Below are 18,501 nucleotides of genomic sequence, written 5' to 3'. Positions count from 1 at the left end.
CAGGGTGTCCGTTTCAGGAAGGCTCCTCCAATCCAGCTATAAATACCATCCCAAACCACACATTCCCCAGCAACTCACTGTCTTCTTCCAGCAGATGTGCCAAGACAAGCCAATCAGCAGTTTGTTGGTCTCCTGGGGCCAACGAAAGCCCAGATTAGACTTTACAGCTGACTCAAACACACAAGCAACCAAGCTCTGTGAGGGCCACAAGCAACTGTGGAATGATTTAGGAGATGGGCCCTTGAAGTTGCCAGTTATTTATCTAGCTGATGACTCAGACAAGCAGCTTTACTGGCCACATCTTGGGCGAAAACAAGTGGAATCAATCAGGCTGCACTGAAAGAAAAAAAAGAAAAAGATAAATCAGACAACACATGTAATATCAAACCTGATTTTTCCTTCCAAACAGGCACCATACCTGGGGTGATACTCTTTGTTGCATATTTATTATTCTTTTGCTTTTAAAAGGCAACATAGGGCAGCAGAAGTCATTTCTGCAAGCACAACGAAACATAACCTCTTCACAAAGAAAGGTAATGGCTGTTTATTCAGCAGGTTCCCCCTATTAATGATGTAGCCATCTGAAAATTAGAATGCAATTGAAAATCAAGAACAAACCAATGCTTTTTTTGGTGGTTACCCTAGAAATACATCCACTTCAGTGTTAAACCAACCAATATGAACAAAGTTTTATGCTAATAGATAGTGTGAGTTTGTTGGCTGTTAATGTAAACAAAATAAGGGAAAACAAAGTTAAAAGACAGTTTTGATAGTTAAAGGTTGGCTGGGAGATTTGGGCTCCTCCCTTTTTGGGGCCCCAGAACATCTGGGTGCCCTTGGGAATGTCACTTAATCTCAACTCATCAGGAGCTGCACGAGTAACACCCACAGAGATCTTGGAACCTTGTGGGATGTGAGACCAGCTCACTGTCCAGTGATGTCCAGAGCCCTCACCCAGCCAGGATCTGATCCACATTAAATCTCTAGTTTCAGAGGTGTACATAGAGATACATCTGGAAACTTTTCTTAAGAAAAACTCCAGGTTTTGCTGAACTTTCATTCTTAGGGAAGGAGACTGAAGCACCAACCACATGAAAACAAGGTACTTAGAAACAGGTCTGAAAACTATTGCACCCAGCTTCTGAGAGAACATAAATGAAGCTGATTCAGCTTAAACCAGCCTCAGCCAAGCCAGCATCCAGTCTCACACCAGCTCCCTCCCAACCCCTCACATTCCTCTCAGCACCAGTGAAGCACATCCTGTCTCCTGCCAGGCTTATCCCCTCTTCAGCTCCCAGTCAGAGGCTCCTGCTTTCCTGCCCATTTTGCTGCCTTCTCCTCAACACGCAACCTCCCAGATAACATCAGGTCAAGGCAATTATGTCCCCCTGGGGCCAGCAAACCAAATTTTCTGAATGACCTGCCCAGATCACCTCTCATCAGCCTCATGGTGGTGCCAGGGTTTCTCCTCCATGCAAGTCGCCAGGTATTGTCCCAGAGCCACACAGTCCTCCCCCCTTCTTGTGTTCACCAAAAGACTGACCATGTCATTGCTAGAGCCATTCATTTCATGTAAGCTCCATCAAGTTGTGTCCCCACCCCCACATCAGGTCACTGAAACTTGCCCTTCCACCATGCCTTTCCTGTTTGTTTTCTCCATCACTGCCCTTTGGTTGACTAGCAATAAAGATGTCCCCACCAAGTAGTCTGTGATCTGGGGCCAAAAAGGGAAAAGACCACAAGTAAGCACAGAAAGGTACCTGCTGCCAGGGTTTATTTCATGTCTGGCAGAGTGATTATGTCTCACTTGAGGTATTTGTCAGCCCAATGCTCTCCAGCCAGGGCTCAGCAGCAAACATCCCACTGCTGGTTCCTCCCCAACAGCTTCCTGGCAGCTGCTGGTGGGTTTGTGTTACTTAGGATGGATATTTCTAGCAGGTTTACAGTTGTGTTTTCTATCAGAGAGCAGCCAGAGCCCCATTTCTGCTTGCCTCATCCTCATCCAGCCCAGAGCCATGCTCTCACTCAGGAGGCAAGGGGTGACTTCAGGGGCCCCTCTTGCCCATGGAGCAAGAGGGACCTACAGCCATCCTGGGTGCCCATCATTCCTCCCCTCCCAACTAAAGGGTGCCCAATTCAAGAGACCACAGTGGCCTCAAAAACAGGCCTATTCACAGACCTGCAGGCCCTGCTGCCTCCCTCACTTTCACTAGAACAAACCTTTCATCAGGAACACGACTTCACCCGAGCCACGGGGCAGAGGAGATCAGGCAAACACTAAAGAGTGAGCCAGAACACACCTTAAAACACAGCAACTGCTTCATGCTGCAGCCCAGAGACTCCTTCTTTTACTAAAGAAGGGAGACATTCAGGCATTCAGGCTGACTTAAAAGATCGAGCAGCACGATGACAGCTCCCATTTCAGGGGTGAGAGGCAGAGGGAGAAGGGATTTAGATTCAGACTAAGCCCCCGCGGCAGGTACCCATCAACACGCACCCCCAGGTCACCCCGGGAGGCAGCTCCTTTTAAAATCAAAGGACAGCTTGGGGCTTTATTTACCTTCAGAAAGGTTTTTTCAGTCTGCTGCTTGTGGCTTCACCCCCGGAGACCTTATGAGATGCCAGTAATGTCATCCCTCAAGGATAAGATTTTGGGGGCTGTCAGTGTCTCTGTGCAGGAAGGGGGGGAATCCAGGTGTGCAGAACCCAGACAGGGGTATGACATGCCCATGGATGTGCACCTGATGAACACATCCTTCAGAGAGGCTCTCAACCCTACAACACACAGTCCAGCATTGCCACCCCACTGTCCCCCCACGTGCATGTCCTACAGGGGGGTCAAGCCTGATGCAGCCTCTCCTCCTGCAGTTGCCCAAATCCTCCTTTCCACTTCCACGTACTTTTGGACACCCAGTTTCAAGCACACAAACAGCCCTTTTCCTCTGTTCACACCATCACAGGTTTAAAAACACCAAGGATCAAGCCTGGGATGGAGAGTTTCCTAGGGAACAGAGGGTCTGTCCCCACTGCTGGGCAGCAGCACAGGGAGCCAGCAGGTCCACAGCAGCAGCTTACACCATACCAAACAGTTCTTATTTCTGTCACTCCTCTTCAAACTTCTCTTTGAGGCAGAAAAGCCATAATGGCATCACCTGCACATGAGACAGGCAGCAGGGCTGGTGCTTCTGCGGGCAGAGGACAATACGGGGTCATGGTCTTTCTGTCTCACCTCCATCATCTGTGCCACAGCCCTGCAGAGGAGGGGCAGGGTTTAATCCTGCACCTCACCTGCAGAGCTCACTGTGACTTAAAAGTAAACAACAAAAAAGAACAAGTATCCCTGCTCCTCAGCAGGACATGCACTGATCTGTGGGCAGGGTTGAGCTTTCCACCAGCCTGATACACCAGGGCAGCTCCTGCAGCAGATGAGGTTCCCCAGTGTGCTACTGGTGCCTGGCAACTCCTTTAACCTTTTCTCTTTCACCTCTCACCCTTTGCTCATTTTCTCAGTTCAAGTTTAGTTGGCAATGCCTCTTTAAGGTTTGCAGTTAGAGGGATTTGGGCAGGATTGGTTTATTTCCTTTAAAATGAAGCTTCAAGGGATGATAGAGAAATCAGAGTCTGCTTTAAAAAGGAAAAGCTTTCCTACTCCTTATAGTTATAGGGCAGAAACAAACAAACAAAAAAAAGGAAATCAGAAAGCAAAATAAAAAATACAAGCTTCAGAGGAGTTCTAACCTAATTTCATGCTCTCTGAGAGCCTGGCAGGCTTTCCAGTCACACAGGCTTTGGGCCACCTAAGTCCCCTTGAGTAACATCAAACTCCTCAGCAACTTGGGAGCTTTGGGGCATTTACTAGTGGGGAAAGGGACTGACGGGCAGCACAGTGAAGCCCCACAGCTGGTGGAGACCTCTGCCCAAGGGATCCTAAGCTTTTGAGCTCCAGTCCCTGCTCCGTCTCCAACAACACCCGAATAACTCAAAAATCCCCAGCCCCTTCCCCTCCCACAGCCCAGCCCCACTCAGACAGCCCAAAGGAGCCTTCAGTTTTGCCCCTGAGCAAACCAAAGCAGGAATAACCAAACCCAGAGCTCTCACCTCTGCTTCTTCCCTGGAACCCAATGCAGGAGCCACAGAACTAGTGCTTCCCCTCCTCGGGTGTGAAACCCTCAGCTCTAACTGGCAATTCTGCACTGCCTTCTGGGAACCAGCAGGTGCCCAGTTAGCAACTGCCTGTCCTCACCCACCTGGGCTGCATTCCCAGCTGGGACCAATTAGGCAAATTAGTAGCTCATAAGGGTTACCGTGCAACACATGTGGGGTTTTGCCAATGACCTTATCTATTTCTGCACCCTTCAGCAGCTCCTTGGCTGTTTGTGGGGGCTCTCATCTCCCCACTTCTGTCTTTTCCCCCTGAGCTCATATTTTTATGGGACTGTGCAGTTCGGAGAGGGGACAGCAGGGTAGATAAGGCAGGAGTTAATGAATTCTCACAATGGAAGAATCACAATCAAGCTAATTAAGGCTCTTAATATGCCTCCTGTCTACTGTGGTTAGCTTCTGTGGTGACCCTGTGTGTACTCAGAGAGCAGAAAACTACCTGCTCTCCCAAAGGGACCCAAAATCTCCCTTTACTGGAGTAATTCCTAACACAGTGTCAGTTAAAAGATGAGTCATTTTTTCAGTATTTTTTTTTTTAATTAAGGTTATCACCTTTTATTATTACTATTAAGGTCACTTGAGTCTTATAATTATAGTTTATTGGTGTTCTTAACTTTTAAAAACACATTTTATCTGAAGCAAAACCATCTAATCTTTTATTCTGCAGGACAGAAGGACATTAGCAGGTTGGACGTGGCTGCTGAGAGATGTCATATCCCTCAAGGGCTTTTAGTTCTCACCCTGCCCACAACTCCGTCAGCTTGTTCTCAGGGCACTTCATTTGCACCATGAGTAGGTGCTCTAAAAAGTTTGCACTGATTAATATCCCTGAAAAAAACTACCTCCTCTCAACACTTAGGATAAATGGCAGAACATGTTTAACATCCTGACCAAAACACCAGGAATAATGTGGAGGTTAAATGACTCTTGATTCATTGAACTGATGCAGTGAAGCTCTCCTAAGCCTGGACTTAATAAGGGACCTAATTCATCATCTTGTCCTCCTCACACTGTCCACTACCAAGGCTTTAAAGGAAGTAAAAAAAGCTCTTAAACCACAAGCCAACTCTTGTCCCTTTTTCCAATGTCTGCACTGCCTGCAAGACACCTTCCCCTTCTGCTCTTACTTGGTCCTGCAAGTCCCCACTACTGACCCTATACAGGGGACTGCTGCTGGTCCTGCTTGTACCACACACTGGCTATGACCCAGCACAAGGTTTTGCCAAGGTAACCCTGCCAACATCTCAAGATCCCTCTGCCCTCCACCAGCCAAGATGCCAACTCTACCTCTTCCCATTCCCCTACCCTGAGGTCTTTTTGGGAAATGCAGGCTCGTTATTGCTGAAGGATACCTGGGGAGTATCTTCACAGCTGTAGCTGAAGGACTAAACTAGTCCATGCTTTTCCATCAGAGTCCTGGATTAATAGGGTGGAAGGACAACTAAGAGATTTCACCATAAAATATCAGTCAACAGACAGAACAATGTTGGGTTTTGACTTTGTAGCTACAGTCATTTCACTCCAAAATTCCCCTGTGAGAGGGAATCTGGTGCTTACCACTCAGCTTTCCCCATCAGCTTCCCTTTCAGTGCTCCCTCTGCCAGCTCAGGAAAGATCTCACTGCTGAGGCACTCTGGGATGGAGAGGCACCAGGAATACTTCTCTGCCTTGATACCAGGTCTGTGGCTCCTTTGCTAATGGAAAACTCTCATGTGAACAAAGCTCGGAAAGTTGCCTCATTGGTTCAGGATGGGAATGACAAACACATCACGAATGAAGTGGCACAGAACAGCCACAGTAATTAAGTTGGCCCCATCTACTTGTTCTCATTAGATGCAATTAAATAAACTGACAAAAAAAGCACGATGTTCATCATTGCCAAGTTACCAATATAGCAGATCTCACTGCAACCAAAAATCCGTCCAAAAATACATTTCCTTGTGGGTTTTTTCTTTAAAGTACATCATTAAAATAGTAATAATAATAATGAAAAATTTAAAAGCAGATTTTTTTAAATCAGTTTTTTATATATACGGGAAATCCTGTACAGCCCAAGAACGGCACTTTCAAGCTCCAGCCTTTCCTCTGCGAGCCTTGCACCCCTCCTTGTGGTAGATGGAAGCAACTGTTTGAGCAAAATCTCTCTGCTGGGCTTTGGCTTCCAAAAAGAGCTCAGCTAAACGCCTGAGACACGCTTTCAGCCCTGGCACAGAACTGAGCTCTTCTCCAGGTTGTGAACATCTCCAAGCTAGAGATATAAACAACTTCTCCCTCTCCCGAGAAGTCAACTCTAAGCATGTGTCTCAAACATAATTAAACTGGAGGGTGTCGATGCATGTGACACATTGGAACAGTTAAACTCCTCAATCTTAATGTTTGTTTAAAGGTTACTTTTGGATGAAAGCTGGTTAGAGAATAAATAACAGATGCTGAAGGCATCCATTATGTATTTTTGCAATTAGCAGAAAATCTTGGTACTTTTCTTAAAGAACATACATAATTTTGTGGGATGTTTATTGCTGGGAGCGATCTGCTCTCGCTGGCAAGAGCAGCATCCAAGAGCCCAGGAAAGTTTCACAAGCTGTCACACATGGTGAGCCAAACGTAATGCTTGCTGCAAGGGACAGCCCTGAGAACCCTGAGCTCTGTCACAAGGAAGCAGTCAAATGCTCTTTCTTTCCACAGAAAATTTTAAATTAGAAAGAACGTGGTAAAATTATCCCCGTTTCTATTTCCCATTAACATTCTGATCACCCGGCAAGAATGTAGCTGCTGATTATGCTTTCATTTGAAAAATGGAGCCAGGATTGTTGTCTTCTGTGCCCAAGGGCTTCTCCTGTGATCCAGCTGAAAATGGAGCCAGGATTGTTGTCTTCTGTGCCAAGGGCTTCTCCTGTGATCCATGTCCCCTCTCAGTGTAGGGAGGTACTACTATACCTTGGGAAATCTTGTCCATCCAGGATGCATGGCCTGGAAAGGCAGATGGAAGTAAGGAAGCCACTACAGCTCCCAGAGAGCATCTCCCTCCACAGAAGTTTGCATGTGCAGGGTATGAGGTGGAGCAGCAGCTTCACTTTGGACTGTGCTAGTCCTTCCTTTGAAATAAAGGTACTGATGATTTCTGTCATAACAGAGGAAGTATTCAGACAAGGACAGAGATGCTTAGTTAGAACATAATGGACCTTAGGATACTTGACCAGTTTAGAAGACAACAGAGGTAACAGAGGTAGTGCTCTGCTCAGTCAGGAAAGAAGACCACCACACATTACATCCTCCAAATACCTTGACAGATCCTGGTAGTTCCTGAAGTTCTCCACAATAGATTAAGCTTCACCCTTAAGCCTTGATCCAGTTGAGAAGCTATCCAAAAAAATTCTCGTCATATCTCAGGGCACTGAATAGAAGTGCATGCTGAGCAAGAAAGCTTGTGCAAGCAGAGCTGCTGTATAAGACACCATTCCCACATATCATTACACTTCAGTAGTCATGCAGCAATCCAGCAATCTTGGCCATTTCTTACCACGAAGAAAGTGCATTGTGCTAAAAAGCCCTCCAGAATAAAACAGATAATATCTTTTGGGATGGCGCCTTGTATTTTCTAAGAGTTGTCTCACTGCAGCAGCTAGAACAAGAAACTAAACCAAACCCTCCTATTTGTAAATTAGGGAGAAAAAGCACAACTCAAACTGGGATTTGGTTTAGGAATGAATGGTTTGCACAGTGCTCAAGAAGCACTTCAGACAAAGGCAAGCTTGCTGCCAAACATCTGAGGGGGAAGAGAAAATTTCTGCTTTGCTGTTTGAATGCAGTTATAAACCAAGATGACAAGATGGCCTGGTGTTGCTGCCCATGGTGAAATAAGCTGTGGATCTTGTTCTTCATGAGCATAGCTCAATTCTCCTTCATCCTGCCCAATTTAGCTTTTACAGCTTTACCCTGAAGACAGATTCCTGTCCCCAAAACCCCTGGAATTCAAAGTGGCAGAAACGATGAGGGAAGGCAGGCAACTTCTAGGCAGAGAGTGCTTTTGTATGGATTTCTCTCCAGCACGATCACAAAATAGCTGAAGTAAATACAAGCATCACTGCTGTGTAGAACAGATGTGTATCTAAAGCTGAAGTCTGACTCGTGAAACAGAATTGACTGAGCTTAAGCATCTTTTCTCCCCTCCTCAATCATCTCACTTGCTCCCATCAAAGAGTAACAGGTCATTGCTAGTTTAACAGAGTGATTGAAGAGATTATATTCTTGCAAAGCACTTTTTTTTCTTGCTAAGCCCTGTGCTGAAGCAAAACACACACATCTGATCTTATTCCTGTGGGAGAAAAGAGCAGAGGAACTACACAAAGATTTTCGGGGGCCAAGCACAATGTGCTTTACGTCAGTTTGGTTACAGATTGTGTTTCCAGCTCATTGGCAGAATCAGGTCCTGATTCCTCTAGCAGAAGGTATTTAAAGATTTTGTTTTTTCTGCAATCCAGAGATCAGCAAGAGCATCTCCTTCCTCATCCCAAAGAGCATCCACAATTCAGAAAGGTAAGGAAAAGACATTAAAAGGCAGAAAGCAAAGAGGATAGAGAACACATCAACTGAGCAGATTAGAAGCCTCAATAAAGAAGCCTATTGTTACCAACAGAAATACTGTAGAGACCACAGTCTGAAAACCACCATCTTAAACTAAGCAATCCATGAAAAATAGCGAGAGTAGCAAGATTAAATTCATCTCTGCCTCCCTATCTCCACTGGAAGATTTATAAAAGTCTGCAGATCAAGAGTGTGATAACTGCTGCTACATGAAACCAGAAGTCTTAATATTTTTGTTACTGTCTCCTCTGTTACCTGATTAGCTGAATCCTCTTTCCATCACCTTGCAGTTCTCGTGACCAGCAGTTAACCCTGGGATCTTTGGGCTGTAGAACTGCACCTCCCAGGTGCCCATTCTCCAAGTCCTGCTGCACCACGTCCTGAAGAAATAACCTGATGGTGTCAAGGGGAAAGGTGTCACCCCCCTCCCCAAGCAGAAGGCCAGCTGAATACTCACAGAGATGTCTCTGAAAGCCACGATCTATCACCACAGGGACCGAACTGGTATTGAACTTCAAACTAAGCAGAAAAGTAATCCCCTAAGCTGCAACCCTCCTAAAGGCTGGCAGCCAGAAACTGCTAACCGGTAATGACAGTTGGCAGCTCCAGCCTCAACTGAGGTTTTTTTCCATTTAACTCTCCCATTCTCCCCAGTTCAGCCTGGGCAGCAGCACACAGATGTCCCCACTATTGTAAAACACAATGTTTTTACACAAGACCTTGGAACTCCCTCATGAACCAATTCTTATTAAGGACAAATGTTTCTAGCGGGGAGTATCTTGCACTGAGGCAATCTTCATGCTTGTGGTCTTCTCTGCCTTCTTCACCACTCCATCAAACTGGCACCTTTCGGGCTGGGATTTCCTGTCCAAATCTCCCAGTTGTGGGAGTGAGAAGCTTGCTCAGGGGCAAGCCACCAGAGCCTTGCCCATCACCCAGTCCTCAAGGAGACACTACAGCCTCAGGGTGGGGCTTCAGCAAAACAGTTAGGTTCATATAGTTTTTATCAGAAGAAAGATACCTACAACTGCTGGAAAATCCTCTTCTCCAAGCCCTTTTAGGCCAGCTCTGCAAATCTTTCTAGATTAAGGTTTCGAATTCAACATGTTGTTTACTGGAAACCTACATGTGAACAACCAACCCATTCTGTGACAAAACTTTGTCAAAAAGGAAAACATTTTAAATTAAGCCAGGCAACCTCTCAGGGTCTTTTATAAAGAGGGTTATGCTGTGCCCATCTCCTTTAAGACAGGCCCCAGTACAGCACGTAGACATTTGCTGCCAAGTGGCAGAATGGCATCCAAAAAATCAGCTGGCAATTGAGAAACGAGGAATGAAGGAAAAAACAGTTTCCAACAGCAGCCATGCCATAGGTTTATGTTTCCTAGCCCACTTCAAGTCCCACTTCTTTCACAGATGTGCCAAAAGAATTCTCACTGCACAACTGCATGAACAGAGTAGTTTGATAAATCTATACAATCAAGAAAAGGCACCAATTTCACAGCCATTCATCTGTGCCTGTAAGGGTCTTCAGAACTTCAGGTTTGAGGGTGGAAACTGAACTTTTATACACATACCTTTGAGTATGAAGCCACACAGTCTCTAACACTAATAAATACACACTTCATATAGACAGACACATATAAAAACACCCTTTGTGACAGATAACTGTAAGCCATGCACTCACATTAAGCCACAGAACAAAGTTTATTGATCTCCTCAAATTCTTTGTACAGTTTTGCTGCTAAACAGACACAACACATGGGCATATTGCCTTTAATCTTTATCTCAATCATAAGTCCAACCTGAAAGAATTGGTAACACATTTAATGGCATCTTCAATAAATAAAATGACAAAAAAAAAATCTAGTCTTTGCACAGACACATTACAATCCACTCCAAATTCAATATTGCCAAAACATTGTGTTTTTTGCTAAAAACTTGCTCCAAAGGGTTTTTTTTCTTTGCTTCAGCACTTAAATACACAGAAAAGTATATGATTAGAAAAAACAGATACTCTACTCTGAACAGAACTTGTAGAAGGCAGTAACTTAGAAAAAACCTAATTAAATCTCTCTAATTAGATTAAAGAATTCTGTTTGAAGTCTTCTTGGAAAAACCCTGATTCTAACCTTCCTATCAAAACATGCAGTTTCACTGGATCCTATCCTATGTCAGCACAGTTACACACTAAGAATGAAATGCCATGATTTTTCTTTTTTTTAAGGGGAAATTCACAAAGAGAAAAGCATTAGCTTCCCACACTGACAAAAGCAGTCATGGTCCATATATTCTGCAGTAGTAAAGAGCTAGTTGTGCTCAGTCTATTATTTGAATTCCAGCCACACTGGAAAGGACACTAGAGTTTACCCTTGGTTTCTGTACCCATCTCTTCCCCAGTCCAGCAGCCTCAGGAACCTCAGTGAGATGAGAATTCATGCAAATACAAATGTGCCTGCCCAGATCAGATTGCAGGATGAGGACTGACATGTCTGATTCTAATTAGAAGCTAGCCTTAATTTTAAACTTTTCCTCAACAAAGAAAGTCGTCAATAAAGAAGAGCTGAACCCCAAGATTTCCAAATTGGAACTCCCTGTAATTTGCAACACCTATTAGCATACCAGAAACCAATTACAGTGTCAGTTAACTTAGGAAGAACCATCCCATCAGTAACATTAGTTAAAACACTCATCCTTCAAGCCTTCTGGAGCCTTCTTCAGTGAAAGCTCAGGGCATGCAAGGAATGCAGGGCTGGGGCCCCACAGCCCTATGCTAGCTCTATAGGGGAGAGAAAAGGTTACTTTAAACAAAAGGCAGAATTACACCACATCTGTGCAAACATTTACACCAGTTTGTTTCAGCTGGTTATCTGCTCAGCACAACTATTGCTGCTGACTGTACTTGGCTCATTCAAGAGAAGGTGAAGGAGCAGGACCCAAATTGTTTAGGAAATGGAACTTTTTTTCCTGCAGGTATCTTCCTCTCAGCTGACCACTTTGTAACAAAAGTGCAATAATTTACAATCTTTTCAAACAGACAGCTCTTAAAATTATACCATTTTAGGGAAACAAATTCACTAGTTTAACCATAAAAATATTTCCCCAGGTAACAAACCTTAGAGCATTCAGTAACACAGTACTTCAAAAAAAATAAGAATACACAAAATCCTTTCCACTTATTAAGAAAGATATAACTGTTAGAAGATTTTACTTACTGTACACTACCTAAGTTTTGCCATCTTGTGAAGACCATGTTGTAACTAAGAATATAGCTATTAAAATAAATGAGTATGGAAATACTGACCTGACTTTTAATTTATATTCTTAACCACTTGCAAATGAAGACACATTTAAGCCCAGGGTTATGTCACCCAAGTCCTCAAGAACTTATAAGACAGTCTACATCCACAGCCTTAAGAAAGCACCACATTCCATAAAGTATTTTGTATGTCTATTGCTGAAGAGCATATTAAATAGTTTTGTGAGAACTGCTACAACAGATTCTCATACTAACTGCAGCTTGACTTACAGAATTCAGGTCTGGGGATAACAGGGAACTTCCTCATAAAATTATACGCTGAAAAAAAAACCTGCTAAATTTGGTCCAAGCATCCAAAAAAACAAACAAGGGCACACAAGTCCCTCATTGCTTAATGCTGCTATTTAGTTGATCCTTAAAGCAAAAGAAAAATAAAAGGTGTATGGCAGTAAGGAATAAGGGCTGCCCATGATAGGCACAGAACTGTGACAGAATAAATAGTCTCTTCAGAGAGATGTTTTAACCGTGGTTTTGCCATGTGAGTAATTGAGCTTGTACTAATGAAGAAACCTGAAATTTGTATATTATAGCCACAAGAAATTATTTCCTATTAAAAAAAAACAGATCCATTTGCAATCAACTGCTTTTTGAATCATCATTAGATACGTGAAAAACAATTTAAAAATCCTTTAAAACAATTACAAAGAGTGGACTGCAGTAGCAGCTATTCAAGCAGGATTCAAGCACAAGTTTAATTGAATATTCAAGCTGGGAATTAGCCTTCTTTGTCGAAAATTTGTACAACCTTTTCAAAAACCTAAAAAGAGAGAGAAGAATATTACTTTTATGAAGTGTTAGCCAAATAGTTACACTTCAAGTTAAACCAGCACACACAATAATTGACAGGATTTTTAAAAACACGTAGGTTTTTCTTAGAACATTCACAGTATTTCTTTAATAGTGAAACTGGCATCAGTTCTGGGAAACTGAGACAGAAAGAAAAGCAAAAACTCACAAAACTGAGAAAGAGAAGACAGTGTTAAACAAAGAAACATTTAGAATGTGTTTAGTCCAGCTCATGTTCAAGCATAACTAATTGATTTCTTAAAGTTATTCACATCTTAATCCGCTCTTCAAGAGTCAAAACGAGAGCTCCACAACCTCCCTCAGAACACACATCAGTGCTTAATTAACACCCTAACCACACATACATACATCTGAGAAGAGAGCCAAAAATATGTACCCTGCCACAGTCACCCCCATGATTTTCTGGCTTATATACTTACTTCATCAACAGATTTAGAGGCATCCACTTTTCTGACTTTCCCCATTCTCTCATACAAATCTATTATAGGCCTAGTAGACTGCAGATACGTATGAATTCTAGGAAGAAACACAGGCGAAAAGAGAAAAGGCATTACATCATAAAAATATAAAGAGAATGGAAGTGAAAAGCTTTGGAGATGGTACCTCTTCTCCAGACTCTCCCGATTATCATCACTCCTACCACTGCTCTTGCCTCTCTCCAGACAGCGGTTGATACATATCTACAAGCAACAGCAAAAGCATCATCACAACCAAGAACACCAGGAGCTCTCTAGAAATCAGGCACAAAAAACCCCAATAAATCCTGAAAATCTAAATAAGCCTGACACAAAACATGCTGTCTGATCTGGAAGATGCATCCAGAATGCATCCAGGAGTAGGGATGTAATTCTCCTCCTGTACACAGCATTGGTGAGGCCTCACTTCAAGTACTGGGTACAGTTCTGGGCCCCTCACTTCAAGGATACCGAGATGCTGGAGCAGGTCCAGAGGAGAGCAACAAGGCTAGGGAAAGGACTAGAGGGAAAGTCTTAGGGATAGGCTGAGGGAGCTGGGGTTGTTAAGCCTGGAGAAGAAGAGACTCGGGAGACCTTCTCACTCTCTTCAACTACCCGAAGGGAGGTTGTGGTCGGGGGGGGCTGGGCTCTTTTTCCAGGCAACTAGCAACAAGACAAGAGGGCAGGGCCTCAAGCTGCTCCAGGGGAGGTTTAGGTTGGATATTAGGAAGTACTTCCTCACAGAGAGAGTGATCAGACATTGGAATGGACTTCCCAGGGAAGTGTTGAAGGCACCATCCCTGGATGTGTTCAAGAAAAGGCTGGATGTGGCACTGAGTGCCATGGTCTAGCCAATGTGGTGGTTTTGGTCACAGGCTGGATTTGATGATCTTAAAGGTGTTTTCCAGCCTTGGTGATTCCGTGTGAATTCACATGGGAAGTTAGGTTTTTCCAGAGAAAAAGGACGGTAGCTTTACACTTAGCTTATTAAAATGGCAGTCAGTGGCAGTAAAAGCAACTTCAGGCTCTGGGTTTGACTGGGTCTCCAACTTGAAACAAAATTTGTAAGGCTACATACTCAGTTTCTATAAGTTAAAATGTTTTACTGTTTTAATACTGCTACAATGAAGAATTAAAAATGAAAATCTAAGTAAAAATTAAGAACTAACTGTAGCTGAAGACTTGTCAATGAACCATGTTTTGAAACATAAAGCTAAGCAAGCAACATTGACACATGTACACCTAATGAATACATTTTTCCTACTCGTACAAGAAGAAAATGGTTAAAAATCATTTTTCGCTACAAATTCCACCCACAGTAAAAAAATCCAGAAGATCATGTACATATTGTTGCCTACTTTTAGATCTAGTAAAAAAATTAGAACCTCAAGATTAACACTCCTAGTGAAAAAATTAATATACTCTTATTTAATTTTTTTAATAGGAAAAAAAACCCAACCGATGACTCGCTCTGTTGAGATTTAAAAAAAAATAAAAAAAATTGCAATTAATAAAAAGATAAGTGACAAAATTTCTCAGGAACTTGGAGAAAGGGTAAAAGGAAGGAAGTCAGCTTAAGGTGCTGGGATTCTCATATCAGTTTTCATGTCCCAAGGGCACTGGCATATTAAAAAGACAGCATATCATGGCACTTGTTAAATTAATATAATGTATCACTGTCAAAATGCCCTTGTAATCTAATGACTTGCTGAATAAAATGTTCATTACTGGCTATCCTATAACACAGCTCATAACTATGAAAAAAAAAAAAAGGACTGTTGCTGCCAGCACTCAAAAATAAAAGCAGACATTGCTATCAAGTTCATTTTGGATTAAACAACAGCTACTAAGAGTAAAAAGAGCAATGTGTTCTGAAGATTAACCAAATAATCATATATAATGCATTTAAAGTTTTTATATGCATTTTTATAATGCATATAAAGTTTTTAAATGCATATATATGCATTTAAAGTACTTCATGCAATTGCCTGAAGTACTTCTTGAATAGAATTCATTTGCACATGATTATACCAAGTGTAATTAGCTGCCTACTATTTAAAAAAAAAAAAAGAAGCTGTTTTATCTTCAAAAACATCTTGCCAAAAAATTCTTGAATCTCACAGACCAAGTTTTCTTTCTACACTTACTCTAGTCCATTCACTGTCTGATAAGGATTTTATTGCACCTCTTGAATGGTTCTCATAATAGAGCAAGAAAGAAAGCTACAAAATAATATATTTCATTACCTCATTGTCACAATCAAAAAAGAGGACAAAAGAAACATCTGCCTTTCCATCCATTGTCTTATTCCAGCCTTGAAGATTATCTTCATTCCTGGGAAATCCATCAATCAAGAACTTGTTCTTCTGAGAATTGGCAGCCATTGTTTGATCCATAGCCTGATAAAAGATAATTCAATTCAACATCTCTTGCATATACAACCATTTATCTACTTATTAAATTATCCCCAAAAGGTTGACATGGTAAATTAAGAAGCATTTATCTTAGGGTTAATGCAGATTTACAAAACGTATTTTTATTTCATCTTCAAAACATGCTAATTAATTTATTGATGTATAAATACAACCTTCTTCCAAACCAGGTTATTTTGTAAAGCTCAAAGTCTCAGAACACACATCCCCAGCTTTAAAAGTTTATTTTCTACAAGATACTGGTTGGTGGTGTCACACAGGAAGATGTCAAAATATCCCTGATCTGGAGATCATTCTACTGGAAAAACTCCAGATAAATTTAGTGCTCTGAGCAACAGAAGCATTTCCTGTCATAAAGGAAATCCTCTGGTTGTTTTCATGGACATCTAGTAAGGATAAAGGCCAGAACTTTGCATTCCACAGGAACATCAGCAGGTGCTCTTCTCCTTCACCTGGCTAGCTATTTTGATAAAACTTACACAAACTTTGTACCTTTAAAGCCTCTGCCTTTCAATCAAATATGACCGTGCTGATCAAGAGGTCCAAAAGCCAGTGAAAGGAAAGAAGAAATACAGAGTTTCAATTATTTCCCTGGAGCTACTAATAAAATAAAAATAATCCATTCTCACAGATCCACAGGTATCAGAGGCCATCACCTACTACCCTCCCACCAGCCAGGAAGTAACACGAGTACTTGCTAAGAGAAGCCCAGCAGACAATGCCCACCTACGTATCTGCCACTTCATACTGCTCATATCGGGGGCAAGGCAATTCTTCCAGAACATACCTCTGCTTTGTTGCTTAGTGAACCAGCAAGTAAAAAGCCCTTTCCTTACCCTCTTCAGCAAGCTGATTGTTATTTCAACTGGTACAATTTCCCCCTCCTTAATGTAGTTCTCAATGAGCTCTCCATACTGTGAGCCTGGCCTTTTTCGCTCGTCTCGAAGGAGGTCCCCAGCAGAGAGGTGCGTGTAGCCGTATTTCTGAGGGGTGAAAAACAGGCACAGATTCCCTTGCATTAGTACACATGCAAAGTTAGTATCAGTCAACAGTGTCAACATTTATCTCTGTATTACAACACAGGGAATAGCAACAGAACAATAGGGAATGTTGCTAGGGACAGATCTATTCCACCTTCAGTGAGTAATGTGACAATCCAGCGTGCCCGTAGGCACAGAAAGGTCAACAGAGCATTGGTCAGGCACTGGCTCCTGTTTTCTAGGTAATTTTGTTATGTTTGGAAACACAACTGTTTCAAAGCCCTCAGGGTGTTTCCTGAAATGTTACACTGTGCAATGTTTAACAATCACCACGGTAGATACCAGCTCTAACCACACCTTAACAGTTTGACTACTTGAAAATCATCAATGGTTATCGGTTACTGGGTCTATTCTTGATTTACAAAGTGAAATAATTAAGCTAGTGCCTTTCCTTGGTACGTTTCTGCAATAGGTTTGTAATTTCATCTAATTACCTACTTAAAGAAAAGGGCGTGAGGTGATTCCAGGTCCTTTGGAGAAGGAAGAATGTTTCAAGCACCGCAAGAGCCAGAAATCCTTATGTTCCCATTGTGGTTCTGGCACCAGCTTCCTCCTCTACCTCAGTCAAATCACTTCTAACTGCATTTAACACGGCAGCTACACAAACAGCCTACCCATGCACCCCTCCAAACCCAGCCCTGCACACCTGCCTCCACTGCCTCCTTCTCTAACATGAACACGACCAACTCAGAGGGCAGCCCTTGGGGGACACTAGTGCCTTCTCCTGACAATGATGGGGCAGATGAGGGTTAACAACTACACTGGTGCCACACAATGTCACCCCAGTACAGCACCCAGCCTGCAGGAAAACACCTAACACCACTATTCTTTTCTTTCACCTCAAACTACACCTAAAAGAAGTTGCTAATGCAAAATATCGATGAAAAGTATTTATTACACTTGAAATTCTCAGGCATTTGCCATCATAAACAGACACCTTGAGCAAACATACACACACAGTCTTGCCAAAGAGAAATGCATTGTTATACAGGAAATTTCAGAGCACAAAACAATCACTTTCTCAGCTCATTTCACACCACAAGAAAATTAACCAACTGTACTATACTCCTTAACCAAATAGAGTCCATAAAAACAAGCAATAAAGACCACTCCTTGCTGATTCCTTAAGGTAGCTATACCTCCAAAACTGAGTACACCTATACATACTCTTCCGAAAGTTTTTCCGTAAAACAAAAGCAGCAGCAAAAAACTTCAGGGTTATCAGCTTGGTTGCAGCAACATCCAAAGCAAATTTCAAAAAGGTATTTGAGCAGCATAATAATGTGACTACACACTTTTCAAGGCTGTGAACTTGGGATTTAAAAACTTGGCAAGTGGACCAAGTACAACAGGAATATTACACAACCCACTAAGTGCCTTTAAAAACATTTCAGTTGCTTTCCAATTTCACCCACAAAAGCATAGAAAGTTACTTCTGCCATAGTCATAATTTAAGAAGGGATATAATTACCTAAATCTCCAAAACTCTACACAGCTGGCAAAAAAAGGAAGCAAGATTTCACTCTAAATAACTGTGAAGAAACAGCTCCACAGACATCTTCTATAAGCTCACTGTACTCATGCTTTAGTGTGAGTTGCATTTGGATATGCCTATTTAATAACAAATCTCAATACTAACTATGAACTACAGAAGCCTTAAACCAGAATAATCTTTCCATATAAGCAAGAAATCTTACTCTGCT

The 18,501-nt window shown here is 42.4% G+C and overlaps 1 protein-coding gene across 1 annotated transcript in view; it reads right to left on the bottom strand.

Annotated features, from left to right (window-relative positions):
- Positions 1–12,311: 12,311 nt before the first annotated feature.
- CMPK1 (cytidine monophosphate (UMP-CMP) kinase 1, cytosolic) overlaps positions 12,312–18,501 on the bottom strand; it is a 9,176-nt gene continuing 2,986 nt past the window's right edge. Inside the window, exons 2-6 of the mRNA XM_010004030.1 lie at positions 16,595–16,741; positions 15,573–15,725; positions 13,475–13,551; positions 13,291–13,387; positions 12,312–12,821 (exon numbers count right to left, since the gene is read on the bottom strand). Of these exons, the coding sequence (XP_010002332.1) occupies positions 12,780–12,821; positions 13,291–13,387; positions 13,475–13,551; positions 15,573–15,725; positions 16,595–16,741 (516 nt within the window). The 3' untranslated portion in view covers positions 12,312–12,779. The remainder of the gene's footprint in view (positions 12,822–13,290; positions 13,388–13,474; positions 13,552–15,572; positions 15,726–16,594; positions 16,742–18,501) is intronic.

The sequence above is a fragment of the Chaetura pelagica genome, unplaced genomic scaffold (genome assembly GCF_000747805.2).
Source record: "Chaetura pelagica isolate M959 unplaced genomic scaffold, ChaPel_1.0 scaffold18, whole genome shotgun sequence".
Classification (NCBI taxonomy): Eukaryota; Metazoa; Chordata; class Aves; order Apodiformes; family Apodidae; genus Chaetura; species Chaetura pelagica.
Note: the sequence above shows the minus strand (reverse complement) of the source record. Positions and strands in the feature narration are given on the sequence as shown.